The 16944-nt window shown below is 51.1% G+C and overlaps 1 protein-coding gene across 2 annotated transcripts in view; it reads left to right on the top strand.

Annotated features, from left to right (window-relative positions):
* Positions 1-13269, top strand: part of KCND3 (potassium voltage-gated channel subfamily D member 3) — a 208936-nt gene extending 195667 nt beyond the window's left edge. The window contains exons 3-8 of one of the 2 annotated variants that reach the window (XM_043575849.1): positions 2307-2469; positions 8612-8713; positions 9045-9134; positions 10600-10656; positions 11839-12086; positions 12815-13269. In XM_043575849.1, coding sequence (XP_043431784.1) covers positions 2307-2469; positions 8612-8713; positions 9045-9134; positions 10600-10656; positions 11839-12086; positions 12815-13016 — 862 coding nt within the window. In that variant the 3' untranslated portion in view covers positions 13017-13269. The remainder of the gene's footprint in view (positions 1-2306; positions 2470-8611; positions 8714-9044; positions 9135-10599; positions 10657-11838; positions 12087-12814) is intronic. The other variant, XM_043575850.1, reaches the window with a different exon arrangement.
* Positions 13270-16944: the final 3675 nt, after the last annotated feature.

Below are 16944 nucleotides of genomic sequence, written 5' to 3'. Positions count from 1 at the left end.
CAACTCCATCTAAACATCCCTCCTGTCTCCTGGGGTGCGATCCAGGTGCGCCTGTAATGTGCCTCCACTGAAGACAGCTGGGCCCTCGCCTGCTCTCCCCTCCCCTGCCTCAAGCTCCTCATCCTTCTTCCCCACATTTGTCCCGGCCTTTCTCAGAGGAAGCCTGGTCTCCTGGGTGGGAAAGGCAGAGAGCGCATGGGAGCTTGGTTCTGTCATCTGTTACCAGTGGACCATCTGCGCCAGCAGCAGGCAGAAAGCTCTGCTCCTTGTTCTCTCTTCCAGTGGATAAAACCACCTTTCTGTGTCCTGAGCATTTCTCACCACCTCAGTCACCCGAAAATGTAGCCTTTCTGACGCTGTGCTTCCATACTCCTGCCATGCTTCATTTCCACCCATGGTCATGAGCTCGATGTGCACCTCTCCGTCACAGGCCGGAAAGCCCCAGTAACATGATTGGCCTCTACGGGCAACCCCCTTTTCTTCATCGTTGGGATTATTTGAACGTGGGACAATCAGCTGTGCTTTTAGAGTTTCCCAGCAACAGAGACCACAGAGGCAGCTTGAGGCAGGGCAAAGGGCGAGACACTGAAGGAGAAGGAAGGAAGGAGAAGGAAGTGCCTTCTCCAAAGAGGAACCTAATTCAGAGGGTGTTGAGGGGCTTCCGTGAGGTCACGTATTCACTCACCAAATGTCTGTCAATGGCTGGCATCGCCTCCCAAAAGCCCCTGGGTGCTTAGGAGATGAGGACCTCACACTTCTGAAACTGTTCACCCTATCCCCTTCCACATCCTCTCTGCATCCTCCGGACACCTGGGTCCCCTCAGGACAGGTGACTTTGAGCCCCACAATTTCAGTGGCATCAATTCTGGTCACCCTCCAAACACGGAGAGGGCAGGGGAGCGGGGAGATGGTGTCGTTGGCTTTGGCCAAAGGAGACATCAGAGCTCTTTGCTTAATAAGGCCTTTAATTTATCTCAATAAAGAAGATCCTCTCTGCATCCTCCGGACACCTGGGTCCCCTCAGGACAGGTGACTTTGAGCCCCACAATTTCGGTGGCATCAATTCCTGGTCACCCTCCAAACACAGAGAGGGCAGGGGAGCGGGGAGATGGTGTCGTTGGCTTTGGCCAAAGGAGACATCAGAGCTCTTCGCTTAATAAGGCCTTTAATTTATCTCAATAAAGAAGAGGCTACACACTTAACCACTGTGGAGAGTACCTTATTGATTGGAGGAGAGAGGCTCTGGCCTGCCTGCCTGGGGATGCGCGGGAGCCAGGCCAAGCCGGTCCCCGGGGGCAGCCACCAGGGTGTGAAGTACTTATGAGAGGTCCTCTGAGCTCGGAGAGGCACCAGCACTGTCCCAAAGTGGCTCCGCGGCTTCCAGGGCTGGGTATTGGAGCTCACGGTTGCCCTCCAAGACAGTGTGGTTGGTGGGAAAGAGACGAAAGCCCTAGGAGTGGGTTTTAATGCCAGCCGTCCCCAAACGTGGGCAGTCTATCTGCCGGTGAGCCCGACTTCCTGTATCTGCACAATGGGGCCAAGGACTCCAAGCTCACAGGGTTTGCGGAGCTCATGTGAGGTAAGTGTGCAGGAGTGGTTTGTGCGTGGTGAATCTCCACGAGGAGAGGGCAGTTTTCTTACGTGTTATTTTGATAGACATACGTGAGATGGTGCTGCTTTCCTTCCTAATACTCACCCATGGCTGCTCGCTGCATTTGGGACAAAATCCATACTCCGTGTGGTGACCTCCACCTCCTTTTGTACAACCACCCTCCGTGCCCACCCCACCACCCACGGGTCTGTAATCATTCCCGCAGCAGGCCACGCTCCCTCTTGCCTCAGGGCCTCTGACTTTCTGTTCCCTCTGCCTGGCACACTCTTCCCCAAGTGTGTCCCCTGACCGGGATCCTTTACCTTCAGATCTCAGCTGAAATGTCAGCTCCTCAGAGAGGCCTTTCCTGACCACGCTCCTCGCACCTGGAACAGCACCTGTCTCTATTCTCCTCCTAGAAATAAAGACAAGTCAGTGTTTTTATGTGTTCACTCACTTGTTCATGGTCTTCTGCTTGTAGGTTGTTGGCTCTGGGAACACAGGGATCTTGTCTGTTTTTGTTCAGTGCCAGGTCATAGCAGGCACATAGTAGGCACTTTAAACAATTGTTGAATGAATGGATGGGTGGGTGGGTGGATGGATGGATGAATAGGTGAGTGATGGGCAGGGATGTCTGGCTTCTTTCCCAAGTGACCCTTCTTCCTCACACCTGTTTCTCTCTGTCTCTGTCTCTGTCTCTGTCTCTCTCTCTCAGATATGGAGATATGGTGCCCAAGACAATTGCAGGGAAGATTTTTGGCTCCATCTGCTCCCTGAGTGGTGTTCTGGTCATTGCCCTGCCGGTTCCTGTGATTGTTTCCAACTTCAGCCGGATTTACCACCAGAATCAGAGAGCCGATAAACGCAGGGCACAAAAGGTAAGCCTCGGCCCTGGGAGGCTGGGAGACAGCACCAGACAGGGGCCTGGCCCTCTGCTTTGTGCCACTATCACAGTCAGGTCGCCAGGCCTGGACTGCCCGGGCGGATCCCAGCACAGACGGCCCCTGGCTTTGGAAGGTAAGGCAGCTTTGTGTCCCTCCCTCCCTACCAGTGTCCTGCGTTCCAGCTGCCAAGTGCAACAGACCCTCATTTATCCATAAGCTGATGATCTCCCTCCTGGATGTTCCACGCAGTTTCCTTGAGCCCGGGTTTCCCCTTCAAGACCTCAGCCACCAACACTCAGCAGTGCCTGGGCCCCTCCCTCTCCCTGCCAGGAGCTTACTGGGGAACATCATTGCTTTCCCATACCCTATGACGGCCTATACAAAACATCCGGACAAAACATAAATGTGCTGAGAAGAGAATGAATACTCAGGAAGGGGAACATCCTGAAGCCACTGAGCTCCAGAACAAACGGCACGACGGACGTGGGTCACCTCAGGGTGTTTAGGGTTAAGGCGCAGAGGTGCAGCTGAAGACCGGGAGGACCACTGCCCTGAGAAAAGTGTTGGCGGTGTCCAGAAGGCAGGTGTGAGAAGGCAGGGCAGGTGGGTGCCCTCCTTCACTCACAGAGGAAGGGAAAAGTCTGATAGCTTTAGTGCACTTTTAGGGCATCCGGCTAGTGAATTGCCAGATTCCTATCAGGAAAGGGGAGGACCAAGGCGGGGGGGGGGGGGGGGGGGGGGGGGCGGTGTTCATTTCTCTTCTGACCTGGGCTGAAATAGGGTACCCCTTAACCTCCAGGGCGTACGGTCAGAGCCTTTCTGGGTACAGTGGACAGGGGAGACCTTGTTGAAAGAGTCACTTACGGAGACTTGAGATTTCGTGTCCTTATTTTACTCTTCCTTCCACCTTCCTCCTCCTTCCTCCCTCCCTCCCTTCTTCCTTCCTCCCTCCCTTCCTTCCTTCCTTTTCCTTCCTCCCTTCCTCCCTCCCTCCCTTCCTTCCTTCCTTCCTTCCCCTTCCTCCTCCTTCCTCCCTCCCTCCCTTCTTCCTTCCTTCCTTCCTCCCTCCCTCCCTTCCTTCCTTCCTTTTCCTTCCTCCCTTCCTCCCTCCCTCCCTTCTTCCTTCCTTCCTTCCTCCCTCCCTCCCTTCCTTCCTTCCTTCCTTCCCCCTTCCTCCTCCTTCCTCCCTCCCTCCCTTCTTCCTTCCTTCCTTCCTTCCTTCCTTCTTCCTTTCTCTCTTTCCACAAACATTTTCACACCTACTGTGTGTCAGGCCCTATGCTGCGTGCAGCTGGGTAGTTTTCTCACCCCCTGATCCCTGCTACTGGCCTTCCACCAAGCAGGACTTCCTTGACATATCAGAAAAATCCAGAATTTCAGAACATATCTGTGTATGCTGACTGAAACGAAGTCACAGAGTTCATGAAAGTTCTGAAATGTAGGGTAATTTACGTATAAAAATACTTAATAATATATATTATGCAACTATATCATGAATCCAGTTGGCTCCCACTTCTAACAGATCCCCTTGTGTGTGCCCTTGTGGTCACCCCCTCCGCCTGTGCTGAGGTGCCTTTTGACTTATCTTGACCTGGGTCTGTAATGTTGCCAGCCTGCCTTAGGTTCATCTTCTGGCTCTGTGCTGTCCTCTCCATCCTCTCCAGCACCCATTTCCTACCTTTTTGCCCAGGGTCCAAGCTTTCCCACCCCTACCCCCTGTAAGCCATCCCAGAAATAGAAGTCTTATCTTGTTCCCTGTTCAAGTCAGCTGGCAAATGTGAACAATATCTAAATTCATTATGCTGTCCTAAAGAAAGGGCTACAGGAAAACTAGGATCTGCCTTCCAAACCAAGGAGCCTGAGGCCTTGAAGAGCCGGGGGTCCTATAGCAAACCCCCCCACCCACCCAGGAGCTAGGCTGAAACAAGTGTTTGGTCTAGTGGGTGAGGGTCCAAGGAATCCCCAGCTCACACACTAGCCTCCTGCTGTGTTCACTCAGACTGGGCTTTAGGCCGCTCCTGTGGCTCCCTTGCCCTCTGTGCCCTCTGTGCCCTCTGTCCCTCAGAGCATCACATCCCCTGCCATTCTGCCCCTGCCAAGAACAGAACAGTGGTCCTTTCCCGTGGAACTTTAAAAAGCCCACCCCATACAGAAGGAATCAGCCTTGGCCTCTCCCTCCCTCTGGCTGCTAAAGATGATCCTCCCTCCCTTCTGCCTCCTTCCCCACCCTCTTCTCTCTCCCTCTGAAATCAGAGTAAATATTTACAGTGTTTTCACCTTGCCTGGATACTGTCTCCCCTCAAGGTTGCTCAACTGTCTCTTTCACCTTGGGCTTCTTCTGAGAGGCAAAAAAAAAAAAAAAAAAAAAAAAAAGAATACAAGAATACGGCCTGCTTCCAGCACTAAGTCTGTCACCATGAGGCAAGGAAGGCAGGTACAGAGGATGTAGTGACGGTGGAGAGATGGGACAGGCAGGAGGTCACGGAAGCTGAGAATTCTCAGCCCAGACCACATACTCAGGAGCTAGACAGCCCTGAGGGTTAGCTCCAGTCCACCTGCCTCAGGTGTAAAGGAAATGCTTAAAAAGTTATCATCCTTTCCTGTCACAACTGGTTTGCTTGAGATTGTTACTAAAATGGCTCCGTGACCATTCGCTTCAGAGACTAGGTTCTCGAAGCCACGTGAATTGGAGACCAAGTAAGGAGGTCTAGCAGCGGACAGAGAGAGGGGAGCACGTGGAGTGGGAGGGTTTTTTCAGTGGAGATTTTTATTGAGATAATTATAGATTCACATGTAGTTATAAGATTATCACAATCAGGGTATGGATGTTGATACAATCCACCAATCCTATTCAGACTGCCCCAGTTTTACTTGTACTCATTGTGAGTATGTAAGTGTGTGTGTGTGTGTGTGTGTGTGAAGTCTGATACAGTTTCATCACCCATGCAGGTTCATGCACCCGTCACCTCGGTCAAGGTGCTGAACGGCTCCGACCCATAAGGACTCCTCCCAGCCTACTTCTACCCTGTCCCTAACCCCTGGCAACCATTTATCTGTCCTCCATCTACATGTTTTCCTTTCAAAAACGTTACATAAATGGAGGTGACCATTTGGGAGATTGGTAACCGTTGGGAGATCGGCTTTCTTTTCACCTCACGTAATTCCTGGAGACTCATCCAAGTTGTGTGTGTCAATAGTCCATTCCTTTTTCTTGCTGGGCAGTATCCCATGGCATGGATGTATCCCACGCCACGGGATTATAAGAACCACGTTTTTGGCTATTATAAAGTACTGTGAATGTTCATGAACAGGTTTTTGTGTGGACGTAAGCTTTAATTTCTCTGGGATGAGTGCTTGGGAGTACAGTTGGCCGTGTTTTCGTGTGGCTTTTCCGTGCCTCCCTCTTTTTCCTTCTTCTGCCTCTCCCAGGGCAAGAGATGTCCATACCCATGGCCCAGTAGCATCTGCCAGCCAGCTAGGAAGTGCTTCCTGGGGCCTGACAGATTCTTGAGCACAGATGCATCTGGAACCATACCCAGAGGGACAGCATCTTCCTTCCAGACCTCTCCTTCAACCCTGGAATCTCCATCCCTGTTGAAATTACAACTTCCTGGGCTTTGCTAATCTGGTTTAGAAACTTGCTGGCAGGAGTTGAAATTGAGGGAAGGAGGAGGGGGATGTTATGGAGGCAGCATTTGACCTGAAGGTTGGAAGACCCTCCAGCCCCACCGCCTGGCCCTGGAGAAGTTACTTCCCCTCGTACCCTCAATTTTCTTGTCTTTAATGTAGCCTAGGTGATGCCCACATTCTCTTTTAACCTCTCACGTTGTGCTCATGACCAGGGGAGGAGAGAGAAGCTGACCAGTCCGCACAAGGATGAGCCCACCACAAGGGCCTTACTGATGGATTTCTGACCAGCTGTGAGGGATCTTCTTCCTTCCTGGGTCTTCACCAGCCTTGCTTGAGCTCCTGCTCAGCTCACAGCTCTGTGTTAGACGCTGAAGATAAAAATACCCATAGGCCAGACTCGGGCTCTCAGGAGCTCAAAGTCAAATGAGAAATCCTCACCAAATTTCATGTGCTGGGTATGGTTCTGCAAATACATTGCAAACCTCTTTATCCTGTGTGGGAAATGATTAAACAGCATTGTGCATTTGATATGACAATCTGTTGCTCTAATAGAGCCCAGGGTAAGATAAGATTAAAAGAAGTGCCACAAAGGAGAACAGGAGAATCTTTCATCTCTAGAAAGTAATGAAGACAGACCCCGGATACGGGAAAGGTCTGGCTCTAAGTGGTGCAATCAAATTATAGAAGGCAATAATGAGCTTGACACAAGCGGATTTCCATATGCAGCTCTCAATACCCAGTCCTCACCCAAGGCAATAACAGCCGCATCCTCAAATGGCGGGCAACATGCTTGAACGTAGACATCTTGGCCGAGGGGAGGGCTGGCGCGGGCTCCCCAGGGAGGAGACCTGGAGCTGGGATGAAAGTTCTTTGCTCAGAAGAAGAGGACTGACAGGGCTTACTCACCATCCTTTCTTGGCTGGATTCCCCTTTCCATTCTCTCCATCCAGAGAAGCCCTCTTCCTCAGATTCCCAGGTAGATCTTCCGGGCCCAGGTCCTGGTCTCGTGCCCACATTTAGAAGCCAGGAAAGGGAGTTGAGCTGTCCCCACAGGGACACGTAGGCCACAGGAAACAAGAGATACAGTGTGTCCTTTGTGCTTCTATTGACAGCCTGGATCTGACTCCCTAGCATCTTTTGAGCACGTGAACCAGCCAAGCAGGACACTTGGAAGGGACACTCCCCCGTGCTGGGGAGAGAGTGACGAGAAATGGAAATTGCCACGATTTTCCAAGGACGCTGGTCCTGCCCAGTGTCCATGCCGAAGTTACAGGGAACTTCCGCAGAGGCAGGAGGAGGGATCCCTCTGCCCCAGGATGGGTCTGTGAGTCCGTGGGCTCTGTTCCCAGAGGCAAGGACCTGGAGCCAGCCCTGGATCTCCAGGAACCCGGACTCTCGCTGCATTTTCTTAAACCAGCAGGAAGCCCTCTACCGTTCCTTTCTCCCTCTTCTCCCAAAGACTCTTCCCTTTCAGCCTCCCTCTGTGGTTGTGCTGCAGTCATGGTGACACTGATTATGGTCATTAGGAAGGAAAAGAGCAGCAGCATGTTCAGTGTGTCCAGCCTCCCGGGCCTCTGCAAGCAAGACAGATGCACTTGCATTGAGATACCGGCCCTAGTTGTCCTAGTTAAAGCCAGAGTGGCATATGAAAATGTGTTCCACCCCCCCCCCCCGTCATACACACACCGACCCCCATGTCACATGCACCTGCTCTCATTCCCACAGACACGCGTGACAAAAATATACATGTATTGGCACATCCATGCATGAATCCACTCCCCAAAACCGAAATGCAACTTTAAGTACACTTATTAATTTAAAAATTCTTAGGCATTGGGTACATATCAGTGAACAAAACAAGAACTCCTGTCCTCAAGGAGTTTACATTCTGGGGGACAGTTGCAAAATAAACATAGAAACCAATTACTACCTTAGTAATAAGTGCTAAGGGAAAAAATAGAAAGAAGGGAAGATGTTAAGAAGTGGTGAAGGGCACATATGCACACTCCTTGCTTTCCTCATAATTAACTGATCCGTGGGCACCTGCTGGATGCGGGGAACCGCACTGGACCCTAGGGGACAATCGGGAGAGCTGTAACGTATGCTCCTTTATACCACTGGCAGTCTGGTTAGAGATGAGACATACTCTAATGTGATACTGAGTAGATAAAGATCATAAAGCTTTTGGAAGGAGGGAGGACTTTGATGAGTGGTATTTCTCCTGCCGGGATTCCATCAGGGCTCTCCACCAGAGAGACGAGTGGAAACCCCCAGGAACTCTGACCAGGACCAAGCTGCACTAAGTGGGTACACAGAGTCTCAGACCCGGTCCCAGGATCTATAAATAGAGATCCGTGCGGCTGGGAAGAAGCCGCTTCCTCCCCTTCATCAGACCTCATCTGGGATCGCAGCCGTGCAGGGGCAGCCCGCTGCCTCTGGCTTTTCCTCCCAGGCTTGTTGTCTCATTTCTCAGTCTCGCTCACTCTTTTTTCTCTGCCGATTGCAGAAGGCTCGCCTGGCCAGGATCCGCGTGGCCAAAACGGGCAGCTCCAATGCCTACCTGCACAGCAAGCGCAACGGACTCCTCAATGAGGCACTGGAGCTGATGGTAGGCGCCGGCGGGACCCGGGCTGGGGAGGTGGGCTTGCTTTCTCTTCCCAGGGGCACTGCCACCCCAAAGCCCCAACATGAACCCTAAGGAAGACATGTTTCCAGGGAGCAGCCCCGCCCACAGACCTCTCCCATAGGATTATCACCACTACCCCTAACCCAGCTGTAGACCAAGGGCCACCAGCCCGAAAGCTAGCATGTTCTATGGTGACCCTGAAATTTGGTCCATCCCGATTTTTTGGTGCTCTCCCACCTCCTGTGGAGAAGTGAAGAGATGGAGACGGGAAGAGTCACCAGCTTCATCCTTAGCCTCTTTTTTTTCTTCCTAGGGCACCCCAGAGGAGGAGCACGTGGGCAAGACCACTTCACTCATCGAGAGCCAGCACCACCACCTGCTGCACTGCCTGGAGAAAACCACTGTGAGTCCCAGCCCAATGCGCTTCTTCTCACCCCGACCCCCGACTCTTTTCTGAGGGCCAGAACTCACAGAGAACTCTAGGCGCATGGCCTCGCCCTGGGCCCAGGCTTCAGAAGTCGGAGTCGCCTTCAGATCCAAAAAGTAGCAATGGGTTCTCTGTTAACCCTCAGGGGGAAAACCCCAGTGAGTGGGGCACAGTCACCCGGGTAGGAGGCCAGCTCTGTCCTGCAGCAGTGCAGAAGGTCAGTCCCCCCACCCCCAGCCTTTCTGCAGACCCCTACATAGTCCCCATAGCCCACTTTGTGATCACTGAGAGCTAAGGGCTCCGCCTCTCCGTTTCTCAGTTCCGGAGGCCATCACTCTTCAAAACTAAGGCCGAATTTATCCTAGATTGTTACAGAAGAATGGAGAAGGGCGTCAGTTTTTGTCCTATCCCTCGGGCTAGGTTGCTGCAATTTGTGAGTCCTTCCTTTGCTCCCTACATAGCTCTTAGGACAGAAGACAGTGAATGAAGGAGGCGGTGCCTACATTTCTGTGGCCAAGGATGTTATCAGTACCACCGCTTCTTCATCACCCTGTGGCTCCCAGGGAGTTCAGACTCCACAGGGCTTATTGTTAAAATAGAGCCGTGGTTTAGGATGCCGTAGCTGGAATGTGGCATGATGCTTGTGCCTCAAAAACAGACTGAAAGGAAGGGCAGTGGGGCCAAGCCTGGACCCTTGGTAACAAGTGTTAGGAATAGCAGGGAAGAGGAGAAGTCAGGGTGGACAACCAAAGAGAGACACGGTGAAACCCTTCCCTGTTCCTTTCTAGGCCCTCCCTCCCCAGAGAGCCCATGATCAGGGCTCAGCACGCTAAGGAAGGAACTTTCTACTTCCGAATGTTCCATATCCTGGCCTCTAGATGCAGGGGGAATAGATGTTACATACCTCTAAGTATGAGCCAAATGTGGACACTATGGATGGCAGTTGAACCCAAAGAGGGCTTCCAAAATGGGAAAGTACTCTGAAAACCCTAGTTTCTCGGATTTATCAGCTATGTCTGACGGTCAAGAACTGTACAGGTGCATCTAGAATTTCTCTCAAAGACTCGGAGCTTGCCAACGGGATAGGCCCGGATCCAACTGCCCTTTCCGAATTGCATGTGCTGGGTGGAATGTGTCAACTGAAAGGATGTGGGTAAAAAGATTTGGGTTTGAAGGGCTGGAATGTTGGCATTGAAGAAATGAGGCTTTGGGGCCGGAGGGACGGAATGCTGGCATTGAAGGGGTGGAATGCTGGATTTGAGGGAATGAATGTCGGACTGTGGGGGTGGGGGGCTGGGGTGAAAGAGACGGAATGCTGGATTTCGGGGTGGGGGGGCGGGGAATGTTGGGATGGAGGGACTGAATGTCGGTACTGAGCTTGGGAATGCTGGAATGTACAATCAATGGTGTTTTTATCTTCTGTTGGCATGTTGTCCTGTAGGGGTTGTCCTATCTTGTGGATGATCCCCTGTTATCTGTACGAACCTCCACCATCAAGGTATAACTTTTTAAAAATTCAATTGATGTGTTTTTCTCTCTGATTCTTCTGAGTCTGTGGATTTTCCTCCCTTCACCCCCCGGTCTGGTTCTCTGCATGTGCCGTTGGTTCTTCTGGGGCTTATTCCTACCTCTACTGCCATACCCAGTACCAGCTCAGGCTTTTTTTGTGCCCGACAACCCGACTGCCTTTCTGATTCCCTCTTTGGACCTCCCTGAGGGCGCGGAGGGGGTGGCGGAACGTGGCACCCATGTTGCTATCCCCTGGGCATCCGTGTGCCACTTTCCGGCCCCACAGGGACTCCTGGTACTGGCTGCCGGGGCTGGTCTCTCTCTGCACGCTGTTCTCATGCTCCCTCTCCCCAGACTTTCTCCTCACACTGGCGGCCTCGGCCAGACCGTTCATGCCATAGAGTTTTAGTCACCTTGGCGAAACAGCCGTTTTTTAAGTTATCCTGGGTTCAGCACCGGAAGGCTGTTGTTAGCATCCCTTCCCATGCTTACATTAACGACTTAGGGAATCCTGTGCCTCCGGATATATTAGGGGTCCGTATCCCGTAATCAGGTGGGGGGGGGCAGGGGGAAGCACCGTAGTTAAAAGAAATCATAACCCTGACATTTTGGCCCCATGGGCCTCCAAGAGTAAATAAAGCCCTCTCAATTCCGTGAATAATCCAGGGCCTTTAAAAGCTGATGTCTCACACCAACCCGAGATCCATACGGATCTCACCCATTAGATCCAACCTAGCGTTAAAGACTGCCTAGCATACTGGCTACCCAAGGCCAGTGACTCCTTGTCTGCCACTTCCAGGAGGTCGTGTGCAAGCCCTGCCAAGCAAGGAAAGTCTGCTTCTAGCTCTAAGGACACCACTACACCCCTTCAGGCCCTTTGTATCCCTACAGCTCAGAGCTGCAGGTGGAGTTATTGTCACAGCAGGATTTAACATGCAGGCCCCGCCCTTCGGTCTCGTGGCCAGGGCTGCCAATAGGAATCTTTTTCTTTCTTCATTTGGTGCCTATGGGACATCGCCCCTCTGGGATGCTTATCGGTGCTCCGGTGCTCCGCGCAGCTGGGAGCCTTCCTCTCAAGGCCCAGACAGAGACAGGCGGCCCCACGGGGCATGGGGGGCTCATCCCCCTCCTTCCCGTCTCCTCTTCCTACTTCTCCTCCTGCTTCCCACAGAACCACGAGTTTATAGATGAGCAGATGTTTGAGCAGAACTGCATGGAGAGCTCGATGCAGAACTACCCGTCCACGAGAAGTCCCTCGCTGTCCAGCCACCCGGGCCTCACCACCACCTGCTGCTCCCGCCGCAGTAAGAAAACCACACACCTGCCCAATTCCAACCTGCCGGCCACTCGCCTGCGCAGCATGCAAGAGCTCAGCACGATCCACATCCAGGGCAGCGAGCAGCCCTCGCTCACTACCAGGTGGGTGGCTTCCATCCCTGCCAGTCCCCAAGGCTTGAGTCGCGCCAGTCACAGAAGGAAACAGTCTCCGCGTTAGGAGACCCCCCAGCCCTCCCTCCCCCTTATCTAATGCATCATCCTTGCAGGTTAACCCAAAGGCTCTTCAGATGCTTGGGAGGATACCATAGCAGGTTTAGGCCCAATGTGGGGTTAGATACTGGAAGATACCAGAAACAGTAACTGGCCATGGTGGGGGGGGAGGGAGGGGAGGAGGGGGATGTACCCCAGTGCAAAGAATGGACTGTTTTCTCAAGGAAACAAGTGTCACAGTTGTGTTAGACATGGCTCATCTCAGGCTGCTGTTGAACCACAGACTGACCTTTTTCCTCCTTTCTCTGCTTACACTTTAGGCCACTTCCCACTATCTCCAGTGAGTGGCAAGGAATTCAGGGAAAGCAAAAAATGCCACAAATGATAGGTAAACAGTCGTGGGAGGGGGTACAGTCTAACGTATCCCCTGAATTCCAAAGGCCAGCATACGTGACTTTGCAATTGTTAGAAATGATCATTAGAACGGGTAGGGACAGGCTAACTACCAAAAACGGAGACAGAGGGACACTGGAGCTTCCTCCTAGTTACCATGAGCTAGACATGTCAGAGTCAAGGACGCTTTGGGACACCAGCAAGAGGAACCATCACCAACTCACTCTTCATTTTCTTCTTCTTCTTCTTTTTTTTTTTTACCCCAGTCGCTCCAGCCTTAACTTGAAAGCAGACGACGGACTGAGACCGAACTGCAAAACATCCCAGATCACCACAGCCATCATCAGCATCCCCACCCCACCAGCGCTAACCCCAGAGGGGGAGAGCCGGCCGCCCCCTGCCAGCCCCGGCCCCAACACGAACATTCCTTCCATAGCCAGCAATGTCGTCAAGGTCTCCGCCTTGTAAACCCACTGGACAGAGGGCCGGCGCGGGGAGTGGGAGTGGAAGGGGCTGGCATGTTGGTGAGTGGCCAGTGGGACCACTCCCTCCCCGTCCTCGCTATCTCTGCCTGCCCTGTTGCACCCCTAGCACTGAAACTTGTGCCTGGAAGGAAAAGGAGGCAGCAAAGGGGCACCCGAGGTTCACTGCTGCTAGCACGGATGGACGTGGCCGTGGCTGTGGCCCTGTGGTCCTGCATCTGGGGCCAGAGGAAGTGGGGTGGGGGGAGATGGGGGATGGGGTGACGGGGGTGGGAGGGTGGTATAGAGGCTGTGTGCCAGGACGGGGCCTGGAAGGGGGGGAGCCTCAGACCAAATAACAGTTGTTTCTGGAGCCCCCAGTGAGGAAAATACAAGACCAAGAGCAGCACAGAGGCCGAGTTGTCACATGCAAAACAGGAAGAAAATATAACACTGTGTATTTAAGCACCTTTTTCAAGGCTCTTAATGGATAATATTTATTCATGGGAAAAGGTGGAAAACAAAACACCAACGGATTTTTGTGACATATTTTTCTCCATGGACCCAATACCTTTGAACCAAAACAATGCATTTTGTGAGGGTTTTTTTTTTCTTCTTTTATAGCAGAAGCTTTTAGGCTAAGAAGTCCGTTATTGCTGAGTTCTCTCTCCATTCCCCCAGGTGGGTGAGGTCAACTGAGCCTGGGCCCCCACTGCCCAGCTGACCTGCACAGAGCTGCCAACTGACCACACAGCAACACTTACCCTCTGTATGTCCTCTGTCTCTGTCCCTCTCTGCTTCACCCCCTGGCTGTTCTTCTCTGTGTCCAGCCATCTGTCTCTACATGGACCCCGGTGATCCTGAGACGTGTTAGTAAAGCCTTCTCCTACTGCCAAGCACCTGCAGACTCGTGCCTGCAAGTTATATCTGTGTGAATGCAGCTGTGGAAGAGAAAAGAATAAAGCCAAAAAGGGAGAGTTTAGGGATGAGGGAAGTCCACTCCCTTGTGGTTGGAACCACTGGTGTTTGGGGAAAAAAGGGACTGACCAGAAATTTCACGCTGGGATCTTGACACAGGAAATAGCCAATACCTGAGAGGCGTGGTCAAATCTGGTGTATGCCAGTGAAGAGAGAAGAGCCCAGGGCTCACAGCTGTAGTCGGCCCTGGGGGCACCTTGTTACGTACCCTTCTTACAGGACCCACCATAAAGCTCATCAGAACTCTGCCAAGAGGCCCCATTAACAGTTTCATGCAGAAAGGGCAAGGTTCTGACTTACCTTACAATTAAGGCAACTCCCATCCGGAGGCTGCGGGAGATTGAGCCTGTGTGCTTCAGTGAAGGATGCTCCAAAGTGCAAAAGCAAGTGAGAGATTCTAGATGAGTCTTACGTGGTCTGAAAAATGACTTCTGAAGAGTCTTCAGGCCTGATGTCCCTGAAGGTAACTGAAATGGGGGCGAAGCCTGATCACCTCCGTGCAAGTGAGGGAGTGACTGTTAACTTCTGGAGAACCTGTTCAAGTGGTTTGCACCCTGGTGGGACTGGGAAAAGCATTTCTGGAAGCCTCCCACCATTTTCACTGCTTAGAGCAGAGCAGGTGGGCCTCAGGATGAGAGACAGGCCCCTTCCCGCCCTCCCCAGTTGCAGTCTCTCTGGCTTGGCCTCCGAGATTCAGGAGCTCCTCATCCATTCTACAGTTTAGTGGTTAACAGTTCAATTGTAGGCCAAGAGCCTCTCTGCCTGCCACAGCCATCTAGACAAGTTGCACTAGTCAGGAACCTAAGAACACCTTCAGTGGGCTTCCTTATGTCCCCAGCTCTGTTGAGCCTGTGGAAGGGGAAGGCCAGTGGGTTCTGAGATGGCTCCTAACCAGAAGGTGTGCAAAAGGGCAGAGGAGAGGGAGCCTTCGACCTTTATCTCATTATACTATCCTCACTGACCACTGACTGAGTCCTTTCTCTCGGTCCAGCCTCCAAGATTTCCCCCTAATATGAGAATGGGGTGGTTTTGACCTTCTGAGCCTGTGGTCTAAGTAGACAGAAAAGACAGAAAACTACAGATGAATATACACACAGGAATATGTACACAGGAATACACACACACACACACACACACACACAATAACAACAACCTAAACACACCTGAGAATCAGTACTTAAATCCGTTCACTTCATACACATATCCCATTAGGGAAGGGGAAAGACTGGGCTGGACTCCATGCAGAAGGCAGGCAAAGGACTAGAAACAGATTATTTCCTTTGAAAGAATGGTAATGGAACAAAATTAAGCATATCTAAGTATCTAAGTTTACATCATAAAAACTGAGTCACAGGGTGCCTGGCTGCCTCAGTCAGTAGAGCACACAACTTTTGATCTCAGGGTCATGAGTTCAAGCCCCACGATGGGCGTGGAGCCTACTAAAAAAGAATAAAAACTGAGTGTGGAGTAAGGAATAAAGAGGTAAATAGGAACATGGTTGCATACACATACAAACTGCCTGTGTTTAAGAACCGGTCATCAGAGGGTTAGAATAATAACTGATCATTATGACTGAGCGTGTTAGTGCTTCCCACAAAAATTAATGAACAAATTTTTAAAATCATGTCCCACATAATTTCTCATTTTTTGACCCTAATTAACTATTTTGTATTCCTTCAATTTCATTTATAAATCTCACATTAAGCCAGTTCCTAAGAGACTTCAGACTGTCCCCTTCATCTCCATCCCCCAACGTAGCTGCAGCCAGGGAGAAGAGACCCAGCTCACCAATGGTCCAAGAGATGTCAACCCAGGAAAAGGACTCCTCTACACAAGAGAGAACAGCAAGACTACACTGTTAGAAGACTTTTGTGAGTAAACAAAAAGGCCTAAGTGTGCTGGATCGGTTCAATGACTAACTCATTGGCCAGTGACCGAAGAACCGGGATATCAGGGTTTTCTGGAGGCAATGGCTTTCTGGGGCTATGATTCCTGAGTTTCTTGAACCACTTCAGCATAATAGAAGATTCCCGAAACACCTTGCCCCATTCAGTCCCACTAAGCATCAGAGAGGGTTAAAAATAATAATGATAGTAATAGGCTATGTTCAAATGAATGGAAACTTAGAAAACATATTAAGAATGTATTAGAACTAAAAGGCATTAAGAATATCTAATTGATTTTCCAGCATAGAAAGCTGAGGCCCAGAGAAATTAAGTGACTTGCTCAAGGTCATGCAATCATTAATGTACTAGCTGGGACCAGAACACAAGGCCCTTGGCTATTAGTCTAATGCTTTTTCCACTACATTCGCTGCCTCTAGGAGCAGTGATGCTTCGGAGAAGACCCATCAAAGAATACATGCTGTAATTAGAGACATAGTCTTATGTAAATGTCAATACCACTTGGACACAGCCCTTGGAAACCATCTGACTGTGCTAATACAAACCATCTTTTGAAGCCACCATTCTCTGGGTGGAACCAGCTATGGACTATCAATTTTGTCCAAAACAAACACAAACAAACAAACAAACAAAAGGTGAACAAGTGAACAGTTTTCCTTCCGTCGAATGCTACTTCTTCTTAATGAAGAGAGGGCTAAAACATTTCAAAGCATCCCTTCTGGGGTCCTTTTGATCCTTACTACTATCTCTGATGGTAGTAGGTCAAGTGACTAAGTCCTTGATTCACAGAGAGGGAAAACAGGTGGAGAGAAACTGAGTGACACAGCATGGCAAGTGAGTGGCAGAACCGTGATTGTGATCCAGGGCTTAGACTTCTCGCCCTGAGATTTTTCTTCCACATCATGTTGCATTACTCTGGGGCTTGCTTATATTTTTAATACTTGGATTTCAAGGGTGGTGATTAGGGGGAGGAAGCATTCCATTCAGGAGCACCGGGAACCGGGAACTCCAGAAGCAAACTCTGTACGATTTCGCCTTCATCCCCCATTCTTA

This window comes from Prionailurus bengalensis, chromosome C1 (assembly GCF_016509475.1).
Source record: "Prionailurus bengalensis isolate Pbe53 chromosome C1, Fcat_Pben_1.1_paternal_pri, whole genome shotgun sequence".
In the NCBI taxonomy this organism is placed as follows: Eukaryota; Metazoa; Chordata; class Mammalia; order Carnivora; family Felidae; genus Prionailurus; species Prionailurus bengalensis.
This window is presented reverse-complemented; position numbering and strand designations above follow the sequence as displayed.